This window comes from Mustela putorius, unplaced genomic scaffold, assembly GCF_011764305.1.
Source record: "Mustela putorius furo isolate JIRA1106 unplaced genomic scaffold, ASM1176430v1.1 tig00000450_pilon_pilon_pilon, whole genome shotgun sequence".
NCBI lineage: Eukaryota > Metazoa > Chordata > Mammalia > Carnivora > Mustelidae > Mustela > Mustela putorius.
Genome location: NW_025421385.1, coordinates 16,423,204 through 16,444,327, shown reverse-complemented (window position 1 = coordinate 16,444,327; position 21,124 = coordinate 16,423,204). Strand labels below are relative to the sequence as shown.

Below are 21,124 nucleotides of genomic sequence, written 5' to 3'. Positions count from 1 at the left end.
AAGAGAATGTTCTTTTTTTTTTTTTCCCTAGGATGGTAGATCTTGAGTTTATTTTTAGGCTTATGAGAAGGAGCCCAATGGAGAATGAAAGTGCATCGGTGACAGAGTGAAGTCCCCAGTGAGGTAGTGGGAACTCGAATACGCCTGGGTCTGTGTCAGAATAAGCAATTCCACAGGTTAGTATTTATTTTATTCAATTTGCTGTTTTCTGGGGTCTTTCTTACGACATCGTTATCACCTTTCAGATCTCAGTAAACAAGTAGTCCACTTTAGATCTCTCCAAGACCATGTTTGGTCCTAAGCTTCTCTTTTTATAGCTTTCTCTGTAAAGTGCACCATCCCAGAACTGAAAAGCTCTTTCTGAGTTATTGTACGTCTCTTTCCCTGCCTCCAGGCTAAATCTGCTGCAGATGTTTCTGCCTCTAGAAGGTAGCTACCAGACACAGAATCAAGACTTAGTTCAACTCTGTTCAACTATATTTAACTTTAGATTATGGAATATAAATCTTTGCCAAGAGACTGTTGGCCCCGTCTATGCACAGAAACACCATCTTAATCAACTGCCGGGCCTGAAGTAGTTGAATTCTTGGCAAAGAATTGCGTTTTGAGTTGTCGAAACTCAAGCGACTGGTTTGGGGGCTTCTTTCCTCTCATTCATTCTTTGCGTTTGACATCTTTGTGAGGGACACCACCCCGCAGGTGTTCAGAAAAGCTTAAAAAGCCAGTTTTTCACATCGCGAGGAGGTTGAAAAATATATTGTTCATAGCCGGAGCTTTTCCTGGCCACCAGAAATGCCCTGGGCGGCTGGAAGACAGTCACAGGTCACACTTGACAGGAACTACTGATGGTGGGAGAGGGGGTTTGCTTCTTCCTGTCAGTTTTAAGCATCTGCAGCAGTAAAAATTATGTCTATGGACACTTTTTACTTATTAACTCCAGCTTTTGTGTGGCTTTCCCTGGAATGGTTTTATTTCCCCCCCCCCCCCAATGGTAGCATTTGCTAGCTCTTCACAAAATTCTCTATGAACGCTTGGAAAATCTTTCCCAAAGGGGAACAATGTCATTTATTTTACATCTTCGGGAAAATCGCCTGACAAGCCTTGGTAGTCCGGTTTTGGGGGTTTCTGTGGCTTTCCTTGCTGCTTCCTGACAGTGCATAGGAGAAGAATGAGGCACGAACAAGTCAGCTGCCAGAGAAAGGGAGCGGGGGACACCACTAGCAAAGACTGTTGGCCCCAACAACTCCTCAGTCCCGTTTTTATTAGATACAGACAGTAATCAGCAGAAGAGCCGAAGAAGGCTAAACGCTGATCATAGGCCTTGTAGATCAACAAGAAGGAAGGCAAAATATGTCTGGTCAAGCCGTATAAAGTTTATAGCTGAGCAAGCACGTTCAAAGGACTTATCTAATTAGCTGCAGGTGCTCTGGGGCAGGGGGCTCTAACGGGAAAATGAAGGAGGCGGAGGTCAGTCCTGAGCGGGCCGGGTGTTCCAGCTGCTGGGCTTCAAGGCTGTATATATACTGTCCTCTCCTCCAGCGGCCTGTTGCCAGTGTGTGTTCTGGAGGCTACATCTAAATGTGCTTGGTAACCAGTAAAATTTCCCAGGGGTTATATTTTAAGTAATCCGTTGTTCTGAGGGACAGTTACATCCCTGAGGGATCGTCTCTCTGTGCGCACCAGCCGCGGTACAGCAGCGCAGGAGAAGCTGGGGCAACTTGGAAGCCACAAATCCATGTGCTGCGTGGGAGCGCTCTCCAAGCGGGCCTACGACCCGATGCGTCTCTTTCCTTGGAGACAGAGGAGACGCCGCTTGTGATCCAGGTGGAGTCTCAGGTAAGCACCTCCCATCAGGATGTTGTTCCCTCTGCGTTGGGGTGCGGGTGCGGGTGGAGAAGGGTTCATTGGAGCACAGAAGTGTAGGGGACCGAGGTTTTCTCCCCGGGCATGAGCAGGATCGCTCCACCTGAAGCCTGGGCTCTTTTCTACTTCTGGGTGGGAATGGCAGAGCGTGAGCCACGGCCTGCTGCAGAAGGTAACCTCCTCTGGCTTCCCTCCACCGCCCTCTCCACGAAGACCCTGCTCGATCCCCTCCCCTCCATTTCAGGGGAGATCGAGGCCACAGACTACGAGCTCTGTCGAGGTCTTCCTCTAACACCTCCCAGCCCATTCCCAGCCACGCCCCTTCCAGCCACGCCCCTCCAGCCACGCCCCCTCTCACCTTCTTCGCTCTTCTCTCGGGATGGCGTCGCCTTCGTGTTATTCAGAGCCGAACTGTTCTGATCTGGATCCTGACCCCTTCCACCTCCCCAGAGCCTTGCTTCCTTGGTCATTCCCTTTCTCCCGGATCCTCAAATGCCTGCATTCTTAAAAAAATAAAATAAAATAATAAGTAAAAGAGCAAACAGCCACCCAGCTTTCCCCAGGTATTCTCCATCTCTTTCTACTTACAGTCAAGGTCCAAGAACCATCTGGAATAATCACATGGTACCTCTCTTCCTGCTGACTCCTCAATCCACTACAGCAGGTTGCTCCATCTTGCCCTGAGATTGCTCTGAGGCAGAGGCCCTCTCCTTACCAACTCCAATGTCCTTTCTCTGGTCTTTCTGGGCTTTTCTGAGGCATCTGCTGCCTCTGGCCACTCTGCTCTCCTTGAGACTCTCCCAGCTTTCATGTCACCAGGTTCTCCCATGTCCTTCTGTGATGGAAAGGTCAGCCTCACCTGTGTTCTTCTTTCTCGGCTGCCTCTTGATTGGTGGTGTTTGTTGAGATTCTTTCTTCCTTGCATTTCCTGAAGTCCACGCTCTCCTCAGATGTTGCCCTCCACATCTGCTGCTTTTATTATTATCCACGCACCGATGACTCCAAAGCCCGTCTCCAGTCCAGTCCTCTCTTCTGAGCCTCTGAGGTTGTCCGAATGCTTCAAAGTTACCTCAGACTCAGAATAGTCACAGCTTATTAGCTTCTTTCCTAAGCCGTTTCCTCTTCTTGTGGTCCCTCATTCACCCTCTCAAGGGAGACAAGAGACTCGCAGGACCCTCCCTCCACTCACCAGCCTGGTCTTAATGTGCTTCAAGCACCAGCAAATTTAGCTCCTTTGTCATTTCATATCCAACTCCTTGTCTTTGTTACCCACCTCGTGTCTCACAAGGTTGTTCTGAAAATTAAGTGACACACCACATAATGGATGTGCCTGGCACCAGATAAAAATCTTAATTGAATCCAAAACCAAGAAAGCAGCATTTCCAGGTGCTTCTATTGTTTGGTATATACAGACCACAGGGAATTAGCACTTCCTCTTTTAAGCCATTAAAATCCATGTGATTCACACACTGCTTGGAAACACCAAGTCACTAAGTAGTCTGCTGGCTTGAAAGATTTAGGCCTCTGGGAGGTTCTAGAAATCAGGATTGTTCTGGCTTTGGAATCCTTGGGTGACTCCTGATGAAGTACCAGAAACGTATGAGTTTTGTTTGTTTCTAAAGAGCTACCACTGATTCAAAATGTCTTCTCCCTATGGTGTCTACCTTTCCTGCGACTTGTGTACTGGACAGATGTACACTATCTTGCATGGTTTCTAGGTCTCTCTTGTGACCCTTTCCTTTCTGTGAGGAGGAGGGCGATTGTAAAGCCAAATTTATTTCAATGAGCATTCAACCGTGTGAAAAATGTAATAAGGTTTCTTCGCTTTGGTATTCTCCAGTATGTTGCAAATAACCTAGACCTTTCACCTGTTTATCACACAGTGAACTTCGTGGCATTTCTGTAACAGAAACACAAACACAACACTACTTGCTCAAAGAGTGCGGTAAATTTAGTAGCTCACGTAACAGGCAGAATTTTCTTCTTTCAGTCCATTCATCCTGGCCCTCGGCCCTATGTCAGCAGCAATGATGGCGGTCTGGGGAACAGCAGGTCCTGACCGCCTTAGCTCTGATTGGCTGAGTGTTAACTTTCAACTGGGGAAGAGTCACTGTGCCCAGGGGATGGCAGTGAGACAGGGGATAATGATGACTTTTCCTGAAGGATGGGTTGCCTAATAAAATGGTGGGCAGCTGAAAAGGAAAGACATCATTCTATTAGTGGAGATATAAGCCGCCAACAAATATCCATTACATGAAGCAGAATGATAGCAAAGGAAGTGGAAGGGGGAATAAAGGGTAAAGTAAAGGAGCTGCAAGAAGAATCTTTGGGGAAAAAAGGAAAAGAAGCAGAGATAGTGGCAACAGAGATCCTAGAAGGGAAAAATGGAAGACAAGAGAAAAGAAAAACAAGGAAAGATTTAATTGGGAAAGACCGAGTTTGAGTTTGAGGGGGAACAAGAAATTATCCTAGGGCATTTATTTCTTATCTGTTTTTAGTGAAGGATTTCCAACGTTTGATGTGTTTTGTTTAGCTCCTCCTTTCATAGTGAACACTTGAAAAAGAAAGTTTTGCGAATGATTGCTGTGGCTTTGCCTTATTCTCAGTTGTAGGGTGACTATTGCTGGTTGAATGAGAACTGGGTGTCTCCTCAGATTATAGACTGTGTACTATACTGCCACATCCCCTTTCCTTCTGTCCGCTTATTTGCCCTAGTCACTGCTAGTCAACCACTGTGAACGTCCTGCTGAAGTTCTGGAAGGTTCACCAGAATGAAGAACTACAGCAACTGGACAGATTTTTTTTTCTTTCTTTTAATAGTCAACTAAGCAGCATAAGCAAACTTTGCTCTCCTTTTTTTTTCTTTAAAAAAGTTTTTATTTACTTATTTATTTGAGAGAGTGAGTGAGAGAGAATGAGTAGTGGGAGAGGCAGGAGGAGAAGGAGAGGCAGGTTTCCTGCTGAGCAGGGAGCCCAACACAGGACATAATCCCAGGACCCTGAGATCATGATCTGAGCCCAAGGCAGATGCCCAACCAACAGCCACCCAGTGCCCCACTTGGCTCTCTTTTTAAAGAAGCAAGTGTTTGACCTACCAAGTTTCTAGGATTGGGTCGGTACCTATCTTGGACTTTGGTGTTATGAAGGAGGAAGGAATTAGCCTCCATCGCTGACGGAGGAGGCTGTGAAACATAACAACCACTCAAAGTCTAGTGTTCCAACTGACAGACCCTTAACAGTGACTAATACTATCTCTTTGAACGTTTACTGTGTTCGTTAACATTTAGCACAGCTTGATTAAAATGGTCTCTTGGGTTCTAAGAGTTTTAATGTCATTCTCTCACTTCACGCATCTGTTTTTCCATATTTCTACACGGGTCCTTCATAAACAGAGAGAAAAGGGAACTTTTCACTTATTCATAATAGTCTGTTCCAACTGCTAAAGAGATCCAGGCTTCTAATAACTAACGGAAGAACCGAAGAGATTTGAGGAGACAATAAATTAGTGTGCGGGCTGCTGAGGGAAGGATTTCTGATTCCTGGCAGTGCTGAGTAGTGAATAGGCCACCATAGCAGGTCTCGCCAGTGAACAGCACAGGCAGCCACCTGATGATGTCGTTTGAGTAGTAATAAACCCTCTCTCTGCCCCAAATTTTCTTCCCTTTTGGCTTCGCTAAGGTGATAAAAATCTCTCAGTGATCAAGATTTGGGGTTCAGAGTGAAGACTTTTATGAAATAAAAATATCGTATAACTCTGTAGTTATGTCGTGCAACTTCCACAAGACCTTTATCAGAAAGACTCCTCTTCACACGAAGCAGGTGAAAATACACTTGGAATCCAGAGGATGATGTGAGACTTTCTTTAGTATGAAACCTTTACATGGAAACGTTTCTGTTTTTAGGGGTCACCTCTCAGCATTTCATTGATCTCTGATGGTCTTTCTTACCTTTTCCTTTCTATCTCTTTCCTCCCTTAACCCAGATACTCCTCATTAATTCTTTGTGTCCAAGGTCAAGAGACCCAATAGATCTTTGGCTGGGAATTACAGACCTGTGCTGTACATTAGAGTAGCCACTAGCCACACACGGCTACTGAACACTTGAAGTGTGACTAGTGTGACCGAGGAAATGAATTTTTAATTTAATTTTAGTGCATTTAAATTTTAACATTGAAGCTATTAAACAATGATAAGCACAGTTTTATTGTTTTGGTAGCACTACATTGTAATGGAGGCTTTGAAAATTTAGCATCAGATTGAGATGTGCTAAAAGTATAAAATACTACATAGTTTAAAGACATTTAGAAAGAGGATGTGATGTAAATCATCTCAATAATTTTTATATTGACCAAATGTTGCAGTAGTAATATTTTGCATAGTCTATTTTTGAAAATTTTGGATAATTAGTCTAAATAAAGTATATTATTAAAATTAATGCTCCCTGCTCCTTTTTACTTTTTAAACTTTTTATTTATTTATTTGAGGTTGGGGGGAGATGGAGAGGGAGAGAAAGAATCTTCAGAAGGCTCTGCACTGAGCACATTGATCCCGGGACCCCAGGATCATGATCTGAGCTGAAATCAAGAGTTGGACGCTCAACTGACTGAGCCACCAGGTGCCCCTCCTTTTAACTTTTTGAATGGACCTATTAGAAAATTAATATATGTGGTTCTACTTCTAATAAACAACACTTTTTACATTCTCCCCTTCTTTAGGATAGAGCATTTACTGAATACAGTAGTCTCTGTTTACCTGCAGTTTTGCTTTCCACAGTCAATCACAATCCAAAAGTTGATTATCCTCCCTCTGACTTCTGGTCAGAAGATCCGCAGTAACGGAACTCTCCATCACAATGCCTACATCAGTGACCTCACTTCATTTCATCACATAGGCATTTTTTCACCTCCCATCATCACAGAAAGGTGAATATAGTACAGTAAGATATTGTAAGAAATGCCCACATTTCGATAACTTTCATTACGTTATATTATTGTAATAGTTTTGTTTTATTGTTATTGTTATAAATCTCTTACTGTGCCTAATTTAAAAATTAAACTTTATCACATATAGGAAAAACATCGTACATATAGGGTTTAGTACTATCTGTGGCTTCAGGCATGCACTGGGGGTCTCAGAACATACCCCTTGTGGATAATGGGGGACGACCACTCAGTTTTCTTTCTTGGTTAAGTAGGTCACTTGCGCATACCACAAGTTCAATCCAAAGACTGGTCTCCCTCTCCAAGGTGAGGGGGAAAGAAGGATGGAGAACGAGCCTTATCCTGAAGCCATCACCAGTTCTAACATTCCACATCATTGAGAATATCAGATTTAGTCATCTTCAGGTGGGCAGGCAATGAAGACAGCGGGCCAAGGCAGTTGGATGACTGGGTTGGAACAGAAAGGAGAGCACGGTGTAGCCAGGTAACAGAATGCTCCAGAGCATTTTCAAGAGGGCTAGATGGGTACTGATTTAAGAGGGAGGCCCTTAGACATGAGTATTTGAGGTTCCTGGAGGGGTGAATGTAGAGAAAGAGGAAACAGAACAGAAGTTGGAAACATCCCGAAACGAAGCTTTGGGATGGATGGCAGCAAACATTCTTCTGGAGGCATCAGTTTAAAATATATGGCATTGTGATATCCCTTCTGATGTCAGGTAATATTCATCTTCTTGATTCAACTCCTGGTCTTCTGTGGAACTGGCTTGAAGTTCCTTCCATGGTTGCCACAGCTGCCCCAGTGACCCTAGTGAGTCCTTAGTACTGACCTTGATGTCCCTTGAACAGACAGCCGCACAGGTAGAAAACAAACCATATCCTCAGAGTCTTCGAAATCCAAAAATGCAGAATTTCAGTTGTTTTTGATGCCATTTAAACTCATTTATATAATTTAAGATACTTGTCATATGCAATTATGCCATTTTTATACATGAGAGAGGCCATTAGTTAGGATCAACTAAATCCACTAGAAACAGACCTGAGACTGTGTCTTCAGGGTCCTGAGTCGGAGCTGAGGTCTACCATAATCATATCACTTACACCAGTTCTAACTGAAGTGTCCACACTACTTGTAACTTGGAATTTCAGTTCTCTGCAGAGCCCAGTAGACTCTGGACCACATAGAGGCCCCCTGTGTGTGCCGATGGTTTAGTAAAGATTATTGTTTATTTAATCCAGTACATTTGGAAATTTAAGTATGTTCTGGTCACAGACAAAGCATGCATTGTAAGGTTTTTTTTTTTTGGAGAATAAAAATGACAGCAAAAATTCTAACTGAATAAGCTTTGGGGTAAGAAAGTATTTTCAAAAGACATTATTTACCTCTCATTTTGGAGGTTTCCTTAGCCTGACCATTGGCAATGTATCATGAGAATAGGAAGACATTTGGTTGATACTACCTAAAAATCACATGAATTAAAACTAAATGCTATTTATGGGGCTCCTGGGTGGCTCAGTGGGTTAAGCCTCTGCCTTCGGCTCAGGTCATGATCTCAGGGTCTTGGGATCAAGTTCCGCATCGGGCTCTCTGCTCAGTGGGGAGCCTGTTCCCCACCCCCGCCTGCCTCTCTGCCTACTTGTGATCTCTGCCTGTCAAATAAATAAATAAAATCTTTTAAAAAACAGAAACAAAAACAAAAAACTGAATGCTATTTAAAAATATTCCAGAATTAGCATGCAAATAAAGAGCCTTGCCTTGGTAAATTACAAATTATCAAGAGAGAGTAGTTTCAGGAGGCCGAAGTGATAAACCAAGCCAATATATGAGAGAAATTATATCCATAGTTATTTTAAAAATATAGGAAAGTGTTATAAATGGTACTGTTTCTATAAAGAATGCAATATTCAGTATCTAGAAATTGTCTATAGTAACCTCTATATTGTATCATTTCATCTATTTTTTCCAATGAGAATAGATAATACACCAACTGTGTAGTTGGTAGGCTTTTTTCCTATTACCATAAGTAAAAGAAATCAGGGGACTCTGTGAGAATGGACTATATGATGTGTGAATTCATGTATGCTATCTTATAAGGAGTTATTTGTATATGAAATCTTGTGGACATAAGACTGAAAATGTATACCTTATCAGCAAAGAAAAAAAAAACAGCTTTAAACCCTAGTGCCCTGTACTTCAAATTTCTGGCTGATAAATAAGCCTTTTACAACCCATGCTATTATTAAACAACTGGGAATTTCTATGACTCTGTATGTTTAGATAATACTAACTCCTTAGCTGGCCATCCTGAGGCATTTTCCACACAATACTTCATTTTTTCCGTCTGTATTTTTTCTCATCTAGCTTTCCCAGAAATGTTACTCCTATTTCGGTCACATGGTCACCTTTTAGTCTATCTTGCAAGAATGTAACATCAGCAGCCAAAGGAACCTAAGAAAGGGGAAAAAAACCAGGCCTGTGTCATTTAGGTTTAAGAAAAAAAACTCTCTAAAAAAAAAAAAAAGAAAAGAAAAAAACTCTCTAAATTTTTCTCTATTTTCAGCTTTATTCATCCAGTAAGGGGCTGACTTTCCTTATGGAATGACAGAAAAGATCTGGCTGTGTGGATGAAGGGCCCTTTCCTGCATGTCCTCCAGGGATGATCCGGCTGTTTGTCAGCTTTGTGGTGTGAGTCTGCAAAGAGAAGGGTGGGCCAGGCCAGGCCAGGCCAGGCCCAACCCAGACGTTTCCAGCCCAGAGATAGGGGCCCACTCCAGCACAGCTGAATTATGGGTGAATCTCAAGAAGAACACAAATTCCTAACTCAAAGATAGCCTTGAGCCAATGTGCCTTGTCAAGCAGAACTTCAAGGATAAATGGATTCTTTTTTTTTTTTAAAGATTATTTATTTATTTATTTGACAGAGAAAGATCACAAGTAGGCAGAGAGGCAGGCAGAGAGAGAGAGAGAGGGAAGCAGGCTCCCCGATGAGCAGAGAGCCCGTTGCGGAACTTGATCCCAGGACCCTGAGATCATGACCTGAGCTGAAGGCAGCGGCTTAACCCACTGAGCCACCCAGGTGCCCCAAGGATAAATGGATTCTTAAACAATTTCTTTCCAACTGACTTGCATTCAGTCATTCTTTTATCAGCTAAATAACAGAATCACTTGTCCTAACAACACTGAGCAATCACTTAGGGCTTTGAGAGCTTTGAAAAAGCCTCAACTAAATAATTACAAACATAAAATTAAAGATTGAAATTACAGAGATGAATATTTGACGGCCAACCCTTCTTTTCCACTGTAAAGCATTTCCTACTTCCCATACATGGAAGTAATCCCACAGGGCTTACTTCTCTATTTATTAAAATGTATTCACATAAGAGCAGCATGTTGCTGACCTACTATCCTCAGCAGAGTGTCCGTTCAGCTATTTTAAGTCACTGAGATAAATAAGTTAACCCAGCAAAAGTACCTGGTTGGTAAAAGCAGATAATAAGTGATAAAGCCTGAGTCTAGTCAGCATTTGAAATATAGAAGCTTTATTCACCCTCATTCCCCCTGCCCCATGAGATCTTTTTTCTCTTTGTCAAAATTTAACAGAAGCTCAAGTAAGATAAATCAGGAGGCTACGCTGACGCTATTTGGATGTGTGTTTGAGGCCACATGAAGTCTCATACCTGTTTGTCCTATGGTGCTAGAATCAAGTGTTATCCATGAAACCCGGAGAATTCTTTATCCTATTTTTGCCTTTGTTTTATGGCTTATCTCTTTGCTTATAAACTCTCAGAATATTTCCCTTCCCCTTTTTTGATTACTGGATTATAGGGCAAACCTAAACATTTGGTCAGAGAGAAGCGTGGAAGATCCGTGTGACTAATACATTATGTCAATTGTTTTACTCTTTTGGATTCCCTGTTATTATATCCTTCCTCTAATTATCACCAATAATTGAAAATTACACGAATGCCTCATTATTGGGTAGGTCAACGCGTGTCGAGTCTTTGGCTACTCTCTGGTCCCACCACGTTCAATAGCTACACTTGGAGAGAAACGAGATTGTGGACTCTTACCTCTTTCTGAACTGCCCTTGCCTCGACAGTCTTGACAGATTGCCTTCTTCTTCCTCCACTTTCCCAAACCAGCTTTTACTGAGGTCCTTCCTGATGTTTCCATCCCTACGTGTGTTGACTATCTGACAGGTCTTCTTTACTTCGCGTCTCCACTGTCCTTGCTCTTGTGGATCGCTCCCTCTTGAGAGCCTCTCCTCCTTTGTTTCTGACTCCGCCCCGTCCTAGTGTTTTCCCATCTCTGCTTCTTCCTTCTTGGTATCCTTTGCCGCCTTTGTATTCTCTGTCCAACTTACGGATTCCATGTTATTGCTTCCTAGGTCTCCACCTGTGACTCCTTTCCCTTCTTCCTCTACACACCGTGACGCATCTTTTGACAGTTCCGATGCCTCTTTGCTCCACATCTCTCTGTGGCTTTCAGACACGTGCAACAACTGCTTATTGGATATCGTCACTTGCCTGTGTGTGAGACACCTCAACGCCAGAACGCCCAAGCTGAACTCCTCATGTCTTCTCTCCTAACCCCCACTGTACCTCTCCTTGCTTTGCTCAGAACCCGGAATAATTCCTGACTCTTTTTCCCAATCTTGTCTCTTTCAGTGAACTGATAACCTAGTCTTCAGTCGGATTACTAATCTCCTTAATGTTGTTCAAATTGGTCTTTCCCGTCCGCTCCTATTGTCAGGACTTTAATCTGGTTTTTCTTGAGGTCACCATCACAGCTCCCCAACTGCCCCCTTCTTCCCGCCAGCTTCGTACCCTCCTATGTGCTTTCAATTTGCCGACAAAGGAATGAAATTCCTAAACCGCAAATTTCAAAATATCATTCCCTGTTTACCAACCTATAATGGGTCTCTGCTGTGTTCGTCACAGAAGTCTAAATTTCTAAGCTTGGGTCATATGAAGGCCCCCTACCACTTTTCAAAAATCAGGCCTCTGTAAAGAAGTGAAACTTCCTTTTTCACGACAATATCTCCCTCAGTCTACCCATACTGACTGGAGATTCTCTCCTATGTCACCCGTACTGACTCATTCAAGTGCCTTCTTCTTGAATGAAACTTTCTTCTTGTGCTTTTGGACATGCTCTTCCTTTTACTGGGAATATGATTTTCCCCTCACCCAAAGGCCTTGCTTCCCCTAACTCCTCTTTATCCTTCATGAGCCAGCCCAGACTTTCTCTAGGAAGTCGTCCCTGCCCCACCACCCAGCCCAACCCAGCTCCTCACATAGCCATTATCCACACTTCTTTACACATCTGACTTCTCTACTGGACAGAAACTCTTGAAGGGCGGTGACTATGTCTAACTCATCCTGTATGCCCAGTGCCTTCGAACAGATGCCGATCACTGCCTTTGTTAAGCCAATGAATAATCCAGGTGTGGAAGCCAGCCTCCCAAACAGACTCCAACAATCTTGCCTCCTGTTACTCACACCCGCAGGTAATGCCCTCCCACACTGCACCGGGGAAGACAGCACCTGTTGTGACTGGATCTACCTAGGTGCGTATGGGGCAAGGAATTTCCTGAGGCCTCTAGCCAACAGCCAGGCAGGCACTGAGGCCATGTAAGCAGCATGGAGGTGGTTTCTCTTAGCCTGGATCAAGTCTTCACCATGGCGGCCCTGACCAAGGGCTGGACTACATGGGGATTAAGCTCTGAAAGGCTCCTAGAGCTACAGGCTCTTAGCAAAACCCTTTCCAGATTTCAGCTTCTTAGAAACTGTGTGAGATAATAAGTGTTTATTGTTTTCAGCAGTTGTATTTTTTTGAGGGGGGGTCATTTGTTACACAGCACTGGCTAACAAATAAACTTGGCCCAATGAAATACGTACTTAAACCATTTCCATGGCACTTCTGATAATCCCACAGAGTAAATGGCAGTAGCACAGAAAGGATGACCCAGCGGGGAGCTCCTCCACAGACTCCACCAGCGGATTCTTGTCTAGGATCAGGGAAAATTCAATCCTGCTTAAGTTGTTGCATGTCACACTTGGTGTAATCCCCAAGTACATCTTAAAGGCGACCTCATAAAGAGGAAAAAAAAATTCTACAAAACTTGGTCTAGAACAAATATCTATTAGCTGAGCACCCAAATATTCTGTTCCAGGTGGGACAGCACGATGGTTAAGCAGGTGGAGTTTATAGTTGGGAAGTCTGGGCTTATACTCAGCTTTGAAATGTACTGACCCTGTGACCTGTACACGTCTTAAATCCTTTCATTTTTATGGAATATCCTAAGGGACCCGTTTTCTGTCGAAACAATATGCTTTATGAATCAGAGTTAAGCATTATTTCTCAAAAAATCATTTTAAAAAATAAATATCGTTCAGGAGGGTAAGAAATTAAAATATTAGTCATCGTTAGGGTTGAGGGTAAGGGTGGACATGAGGTCAAGGGCAGAGGTACTAATCGAGAGGTTGCTACGAGCTCCTGATCGTAGGATCTCCCTTCTCATTTTGTCTTTCATTCAAACTCAAATGTTCCCTAAACTTTTCCATCTAAATTTCAAATAGCCCAAATCCTAAAATTTGACTTAAATCTCTGACAGTCGTCAGTTGAAGAGGATGCAAAATGAATCTTCCAGATCTTAAGGCAAAGCAGCAGGTCTTAAGCAGTGAGGGGAAAAGCCATCATGAAACTCCCCGCCTAGAGACGTGCTTTGGCTCCCAGTGAACTGGCTGAAACTTCGTTCTGCTCATGTTGATTCCTCTGGCTGGAAAGTTCCTGGACTGTTATTGCTGTGATTGAGAATCCAAGCCACGTGAAAATAATAGAAAATGGAAGCATTGCCCTTTGAGTCTACTCCGAGTCTCTGTCTCGGCCCAGGTTCCACAGCGTGAAATCCACCAGTAGGAGGCATTATCTGGACACAGTTGGGAAACAGTCATTCCTGGGGAATGACATTGTTTCCTTATCTGGCTGAATTCAGTCTGAGAAGGAGGCATGTTTGTTTCTAAGGAAGAAAGAGCTCCACCCCTGGCCACTGCCGCAGCTGCTCCCCAGATAAATAAGCAAAGCCTTTTCCCTTGGTATGCCTTCAGCATGGATGCTTTTCAAGGGATTTTAAAATTCTTCTTCAACCAGAAAACTGTTATTGGCTACAGCTTCATGGCTCTGCTGACCCTGGGGAGTGAGCGTCTCTTTTCGCTGGTGGCTTTTAAGTGTCCCTGCAGCACTGAGAACTTGGTCTATGGGCTGGTTTTCCTGTTTGCTCCTGCTTGGGTGTTGCTGATTCTGGGATTCTTTCTGAACAGCAAGTTTTGGAGGCTCTTCACAGGCTGCTGTGTGAATCCCAGGAAAATCTTCGCCAAAGGCCACAGCTGCCGCTTTGTCTATGTCCTCGGCCAGATCGCTCTGAGTTCATTGGTGGCTCCGACGATGTGGCTTTCTGTGGCTCTGCTCAATGGGACGTTTTATGAATGTGCCATGAGCGGGACCAAAAGTTCCAGACTCCTGGGACTGATCTGCAAGGGCAAACCCCAAGAGTGCTGGGATGAACTTCACAAAGTCTCCTGTGGCAAAACCAGCATGACTCCCGCAGACAACGAAGAAGTGAAGCTGTCCCTTCAAGCCCAGTCTCAGGTAAGGAAGGACAGACTCTCCTCTCTCTCCCAGCAGGAGCTTGAAGGATTCTCTCTTCTCTCGGGGACTCCTTTCAGGCAGAGCTGAGTCTGAATCCTGCTAGAACATTCTGAGGTGAAAGAAAAATTGGAACACAGTGCAGCATGAAGACAATCTCAGGAAAAGCTTTTTAGGGGTTGGTGGTTTGGTAAAATTGCTGATGGGATGGTCTTTCCTATTTCCAAAAAGAAAATATCTTCTGGGTTATGCATATGTAAATCCTTAAGTGCTTTTAGAACAATCTCTCCGGGTTGACTTGGTACATAATGCATGACACTAACTCATAACTGAGTGTTAATGACAGAGCTGTAATTAGAAATCACTGCCTCCTATCAATTATTTGTTTTCAAACTGGTTTCTTAGAAAAACACGTGCAGATAGCACTCATCTATTAAAATAGAGCTGAACCAAATGTTTTTCAAAGAGGCATGTAATATAATTAGTGTAGAGATCCCCTCAAATGATTTCTGGCGACTGTTATCTCTGTATATAAATATTGTTAAGATTGAGAAAAATTTCCTGTGTTTCATGGGCGTTGGCAGTCTTTAAATAGCCGTTAGTCAAAAGGGACCGTATTCTCTAGGGAGGTTCCGTCCTCTGCTCTTTCTACCCACTACAGCTGAAAATGTTCTTACATTACTTGAGCAGCTCAAGTAATGCTTTATTTGGGACACTGTTTTGTTGAACAGAGGGAAACCGTAGTTCTACCTAACTGGACACCAGGAAGTAGCTTGTCATACTTCCAGGTACCTGTGCACAAATCCAGATGGGACGCCTTCCCTGGCCTCAGGAAAAGACTGAGTTCCTCCTCGTGAGTCGTGAGTCGTGGGGTTACATTCCCCAAACCACAACAGCTGATCAGAGTAGATAAACAGACCCACAATTTGTCAGATGCCATTTGTTTCAGAAAAAAAAAGTGCACTGAAAGGAGTATAATTTTTTACTTTTTCAACAAGGACTCGCTTTTTCAACAACCCATCTGGGCAGTCTGGTTTTAAAATCAGACTTTCTAAAGCTGGTCAGCAGAAGAGTCACACCGTACCTTTTACACGAACAGATAAGCTTAAAAATGCCCCCCAGACAAAAGCTTTTGTTTAATGCATAAAGCACATCCGAGATAAACACATGCCAGGATCCCAAACGTCTTCCTTCTTCTGTTCAAGGAAGGTATTAATTCCGAATGTTATGATACAATGAGTGATTTATGATTTATGTCCTCGGGCACCAGACTCTATTCAGTCAGTGCCAGGTCCAAACACTTATCACCGTGTGAGCTTTTCTTCTCTAAACACAGGCAGAAGGAAATCATGCACATCCTGTCATCGCTTAGCCCGGGCACACCACCTGTTTACTTTTCAGCAGAATGAGAAGGACCTGGGGCTGATTTCTAGGGGAGGATGCGTGTGGGATGGGGACAAGGGGAGCGGTGCCAACGGCAGGTGCTGACCGCAGTGGTTCAGCCAAGGAAGGAGTCACAAACAGTCCAGATCAATAGTGGGGTGTGTGGGTGGGGGTGGAAAAAGTGCCCCATCCGTGGCTGGGCCAAGGAAACAAGAAATCCAGCTGGGCAGCTCTCTATTTTAAGCAAGTCGAGAGGACTAGTGGTCAGAGGTTGGTCTTCGAGTTGGCCAGCTTGGGGTTTGAATCCTGAGTTCACCATTTACCACTCTGCGACCCCAAGCTCATGGTTTGACCCCTCTGAGCCCCTGTTTCCTCACAGTTGGGGCGAATAACACCTACCTTGGGAGGTTGCTGGAAGGTGTGGAGATGATGGACATACATGGGCGGAAAGCTGCTGGCACACAGTCCGAGTTCTAAATGAATGAGCAAACTGCCAGGGTTTGAGAGAGGGAAGTCATGCAGAATGGAACATGCTGGGGCAGGAGCGTCCACCACGTCTAGCCGGAGTCTCCGTACTGTGCACTGGGGACGAACAAGAGGGCTCAGGGCTCAGCCCTCAGGTGAGAGCTCGGTGACGCTGAGATCAGACCGAGATCTGTGGTCCATCAAATAGTATAACTCGAGCAGAACTGGCTCGGATACTGAGGTGAGATGGCCTGCTGGTCCACAGGAGGCCCAGCTGTGTAAAAAGAGGAAGGTAGAAGTAGAAGAGACGGGGAAGACCCCAAGTGATTCCAGGTAACTATGGGACTTTCACACGACAGGAGCGGTGCCTCATTCATAAATCATGTCACAAAGAACCATGAGTTCAGAAACGCTTTTATGTAAACATCAGTATGTTTGAAAAAGAGCAGCACGTGATACCAGCTAACGCTTCCTGAATGTGTATGTGTGTCCGCATTGTCTTATTTTAATCCCCCCAATTCTCCTCTGAGGTGGGGGAACCACCATTTTACAATGGAGGACATGAGAACACCCGTTGTGGGGGAAGATGGAGATTGAAACCCACCTCGTGCCCGGTCCGGAGTTGGTGCTCGCTGGAGTCTGGGGCCTTCACAATGGCGCCACCGTGTGAGGCAGCGGGTGGGAACTCCGGATTTAAAGCATCAGGGCTTGTGGGTAGTTCCGTTAGGGTCTGAATGGGTTCATTTGCAGATTGTTGCTTCTGTTTTCAAATAGGCCCATTTGCTGAGAAATACCGAGAGTCACTTAATGAAAATGTCAAGAGAGACTGTGAAAGGGCTCTGTTAGTTGGGAGATTAATAGGAGATTAATTCCAATTGTGACAAATAGAATTAAGAATAGTAAGAAAGTTTAGAAGGTCAGATGAGCTATTTAGAGTTCCGCTCTTAAAGTTCAGGGGGGAAAAAAGCCATTTGAACCAGTTTGTATTCAGAAAGGAATTTTTTTTCCCCCAATTACCAAAATTCAGAACCAATTATGCTGAAGGTTTAGAATGACTCTAATTTTTTTTTTCCCTTGGCTTTTTTGAGGCCTTTCAATTCTTTTAGCTTCAATTTCCCCACTGTATTATGTCTCTCTCACTTTATCATGGACGGTCACTCATGGGATTTCTCTCAGAGAGGATCTGTTTTTCTCTGCAAACAATGTAATATGGAAAAATCAGTCACTAGCCATGAACATGTACTTACCAATGCTGACAGCTCCGGGCCGAGGAAATGCTCATTTCCTCCTCCAAAGCCCGTATTCACTCATGCATGGAATTCTTTCCTTCAACAATTAATACTCTTTCGGGGGGTGCTTTAGCTGATTCTTGGATAATTTATATTTTTGCTCTTTCCCATTTGTCTGCCTTCTGGTTATTTCTTTGCATACCAGCCGTGGTGGGTCGGATGAATGATAGGGATTAGGTAAACCCGCACATTCCTTAAAGTTTTCATTAAACAAGAAAAACACGAATATGACGGGTTTCCACTGAGATAACGGTAATGACTGCGGTTTTAACTGGGTCCTACGCTGACCGGTAGCCCCATCGGTGCCCCCTGGGAAGTGGCTGTGCCTTTGCACGTCCTCAATATCTTTCTTTCTTAGATTCTAGGTTGGTTCATCATTTGTTCGGCATCTTTCTTCTCTCTGATCACCACTTGTTGCGCTCGCTGCCGATCTAAAGTTAGCTACCTTCAGCTGAATTTTTGGAAGACGTATGCACAAAAGGAGAAGGAGCAGTTGGAAAATACATTCCTGGAGTACGCCAACAAGCTGAGTGAGAGAAACGTGAAATGCTTTTTTGAAAAAAAGAGGCCAGATGTCTTCCCCATGCCCACCTTTGCAGCCTGGGAGGCGGCTTCCAAGCTCCATTCTTTCCACCAAAGCCAGCAGCATTACAGCACCCTGCATAGGGTGGTGGAGGACGGCCTGGACCTTGGCCCTGAGGACGATGAGACCACAATGGTGCTTGTGGGTACTGCCCACAGCGTGTAGCGCATCCACGGCCGCGGACTCATGGCGTTCAGCGGTACACTCATTCTGACATTTTTGCTGCATCAGTAGTGACCACTCTGTCTCTGTTTTCTCACGGTATTTCCTTGAGGACAAGAACCCGAAGGGAAGAGATATGCAGCTCCCAAGGGCAGGCAGTGGCTGGATGTGCTGAAACGGATGCAGTGTGTGTGGTCAAGGATGGTGAGGAAGGTGCTCTTCCACTGATGTGACTTAGGGTTCAGTGGCTTCAGGTTCTTCTGTTTTTTTTTTTTTTTTTTTAAATAAGTTTTGTTTATTCCTTTGGGAGAGAAAGAGAGAGCATGCATGCAGCGGGGGCGGGGGGCAGAGGGAGAGAGGGAGAAGTAGACTCTCCATTGAGCGGGGAGCCCAATGATGACTCGGGGCTTGATCCCAGGATGTGAGGATCATGACCTGGGCCAAAGGCAGATGCTTCATGGACGGAGCCACCCAGGCATCTCCAGTGGCTTCAAGTTCTAAGATTTTATGTTTTGACAGCGGGACTCATGCCAGAAGTTTGGCCACTTTATGTAAATATTGGTTGTGGCATCTGGGGGTAAAAGTGGTAACGTGGGACTAAGTACAAGACTCTTAACAGACAGCCGTAGACAGTGGGATCTGCGGTGTAGTCAGAGGAAATCCTTGTCCTGCAAATCTATTCTACTGCCTTTCAGGGACATATGAAATTCTACCATTTGGAATTCATTTCCTTGGAATCTGAAGTCAGCAGTTCTCAAGAATAACACATTGAAAGTATATGATGCCTAAAATTCAGAGCTTTTCACATGATTCCACTGTGCACTGAAAGTATGTTTCTACAGGCAGGGCCGTATTATGGCTTTTGGGGGCCCTAGGCACTTCTGCCTTCATAGACCCCTTTCTACATTAAAACATGCACACACATTTATGAATGTGTTAATATAAAGACAAGTATATTTATAGTATATACTAAAACATTTTTCAACCCAAAAGTTCATTTATTTTCTTCTGATTTTAAAAGAAATTAAAAACACTTTCACGAGCCCCTACAAGTATCACGGGCTCTAGGCATAGTACCTGCTATGACGAATGGGTCAGTCGGCCCTGACCAGGTGTTTGGGGAAACTGTCAAGGCAGTGCTAGTGTAGAACTGTTCTGCAGTTTTATGTTTATCAGAAATAATGCAAATTTTGTGTATTCTATTATGTAATATACCCATGTTAGCTTAAATATAGATGTATACACATATGTATAGACATATACATATATGTATGGGGGTCCAAGGTTATATGTATATATACATATATGTATAGCTTAAATCTATACATGTTTACTAACATATACATTAGTTTAAATCTATACATATATATGTATTTAATATATGTATATATTATATATATGTATATGTTTATATTTAAGTTCCCCCCATATCTCTTAGCAGAACTAATGTGTAAGGAAGAGACACTATATCTTACGCTATGGCTCACACCTTATATCACAAAGAGTCCTGGCCCCCTAGATGGTGAATCCGGGGAACAAACCTTTGTGACCATGGACCTTACCCCCAGTTGAAGAAAAGACCCTAAAGGTATTAAGACCCAGAATATATCCTTGGGAACTTAGAGCAGGCTCAGGGGTGTGTGTGTGTGTGTGTGTATGTGTGTGTGTGTGTGTGTGTGTGTGTGTGTTTAGGTGGGACAGTGGAAGGTGGAGGATGGAAAGTAGCAATCTATTTGATGTATTACTTGGATTTTAAACATGGTGTATGATTAATATTTAACAAGTGGCTCTTTAAAAAATCTCGATTTGAACTGTTTGCCAATTTCTATGGCACAGATTTAAGTTACCCCCTTGAGATCACTGAAAGTAGAGTGAGGAAGAGATGCCAACCACAGGCTCCCTTGAGCCTTTCAAAGAAGCCCATAAAGCTAGCTTTTTTTTTTTTTTCCCCATTTACATTGATTCTAACCAACCAACTTCACTGCATCTTTGGTGCATCTGGGTTTCACTTTAATAAAACCTAACCATGGTAACACAGCTCATTGGATCCAGTGGAAAGATGGAGTCTCTTATCCTTCTCCCCTCGAATCTGGCCTTCCTCAACCAACAGCATCTGGCAGAGTGAAGCCAGACTGTGCAAGTGTTGCAGCTTGTGCCTTGTCGCTGGCAATGCTCGGCCTGGCAGAAGCCAGCCGCCATCCAAGAAGTCCAATTACCCTGAAAGCTCCAAGTTCTGAAGAAGGCCAAACTAACCAGGAAAGCGAGACAGAGAGAGAGAGGAGCCTGGTCAGCCCAGCTGTCCCAGTCATTCTAGCTTAGATGCCAGATGCATCAGTGAAGAAGTCATCCCAGCCAGCCTCAGTAGACATGACCTAGAGAAGAACCAGAGAACCCAACCAACATCCAGAACAAAGATCACAGGTCTTTGGTCCTAATGGAGCCCTTCCAGCCATCCAGACTTTTGAGCTGCTCCTTTGGAGGCTGCAGACATTGCAGGGCACTGCCTTTGTGTCTTGCCTAAATCCCTGATGCAGGAAATTGTGAGCTCAAATAAATGTTGGTTGTTTTAAACCACCAAATTTGGGGACACCAGGAATCAATAGATAGCCTAAACCTAATTCAGGAAAACCAGAATTTATTAAGGGAGAGAAAGTGGAGGCAAATCAAAATTAGACATAGATTTATACAAAGATTCTCTTCATGCATAAGCTTTTCCCTAATTTGTTCATCTAGGTTCCATTTAACAGTATATCCTCAATGGCACAATTTAACAGACCCCAGATAGGTGTCTCTCCAAA

The 21,124-nt window shown here is 43.9% G+C and overlaps 2 protein-coding genes and 1 long non-coding RNA gene across 4 annotated transcripts; 1 reads left to right on the top strand and 2 right to left on the bottom strand.

Annotated features, from left to right (window-relative positions):
* Window positions 1-1,082: 1,082 nt before the first annotated feature.
* On the bottom strand, window positions 1,083-17,132 carry LOC106005895. Of its 2 annotated transcripts, none has more exons than XR_001179605.2 (4): window positions 16,897-17,132; window positions 2,452-4,055; window positions 2,222-2,366; window positions 1,083-1,991 (listed from the first exon to the last, which is right to left on the bottom strand). It is a non-coding gene; the product is annotated as an uncharacterized LOC106005895 (long non-coding RNA). The 2 variants fall into 2 exon arrangements; XR_001179604.2 differs by lacking the exon at window positions 16,897-17,132 and adding an exon at window positions 6,615-6,867.
* Window positions 9,129-12,931, bottom strand: TRAPPC3L (trafficking protein particle complex subunit 3L). Its single transcript, XM_004753554.3, has 2 exons — window positions 12,704-12,931; window positions 9,129-9,248 (listed from the first exon to the last, which is right to left on the bottom strand). Exons 1-2 carry the CDS (start codon window positions 12,875-12,877, stop codon window positions 9,129-9,131), a joined length of 294 nt encoding a protein of 97 aa, XP_004753611.1. The 5' UTR covers window positions 12,878-12,931.
* Window positions 13,788-18,657, top strand: CALHM5 (calcium homeostasis modulator family member 5). Its single transcript, XM_004753553.3, has 2 exons — window positions 13,788-14,447; window positions 17,940-18,657. Exons 1-2 carry the CDS (start codon window positions 13,809-13,811, stop codon window positions 18,327-18,329), a joined length of 1,029 nt encoding a protein of 342 aa, XP_004753610.2. The 5' UTR covers window positions 13,788-13,808; the 3' UTR covers window positions 18,330-18,657.
* Window positions 18,658-21,124: the final 2,467 nt, after the last annotated feature.

What these genes read in the sequence shown, in the direction of transcription:
- CALHM5 (XM_004753553.3), top strand. Translation starts at nt 13,809, where the DNA reads ATGTTTGTTTCTAAGGAAGAAAGAGCTCCACCCCTGGCCACTGCCGCA. An exon ending in CCCTTCAAGCCCAGTCTCAG is followed by an intron (nt 14,448 to 17,939) that starts GTAAGGAAGGAC and finishes TTTCTTTCTTAG; the next exon opens with ATTCTAGGTTGGTTCATCAT.
- TRAPPC3L (XM_004753554.3), bottom strand. Translation starts at nt 12,877, where the DNA reads ATGTACTTGGGGATTACACCAAGTGTGACATGCAACAACTTAAGCAGG. An exon ending in TCAGAAGTGCCATGGAAATG is followed by an intron (nt 9,249 to 12,703) that starts GTTTAAGTACGT and finishes CCCCTTTCTTAG; the next exon opens with GTTCCTTTGGCTGCTGATGT.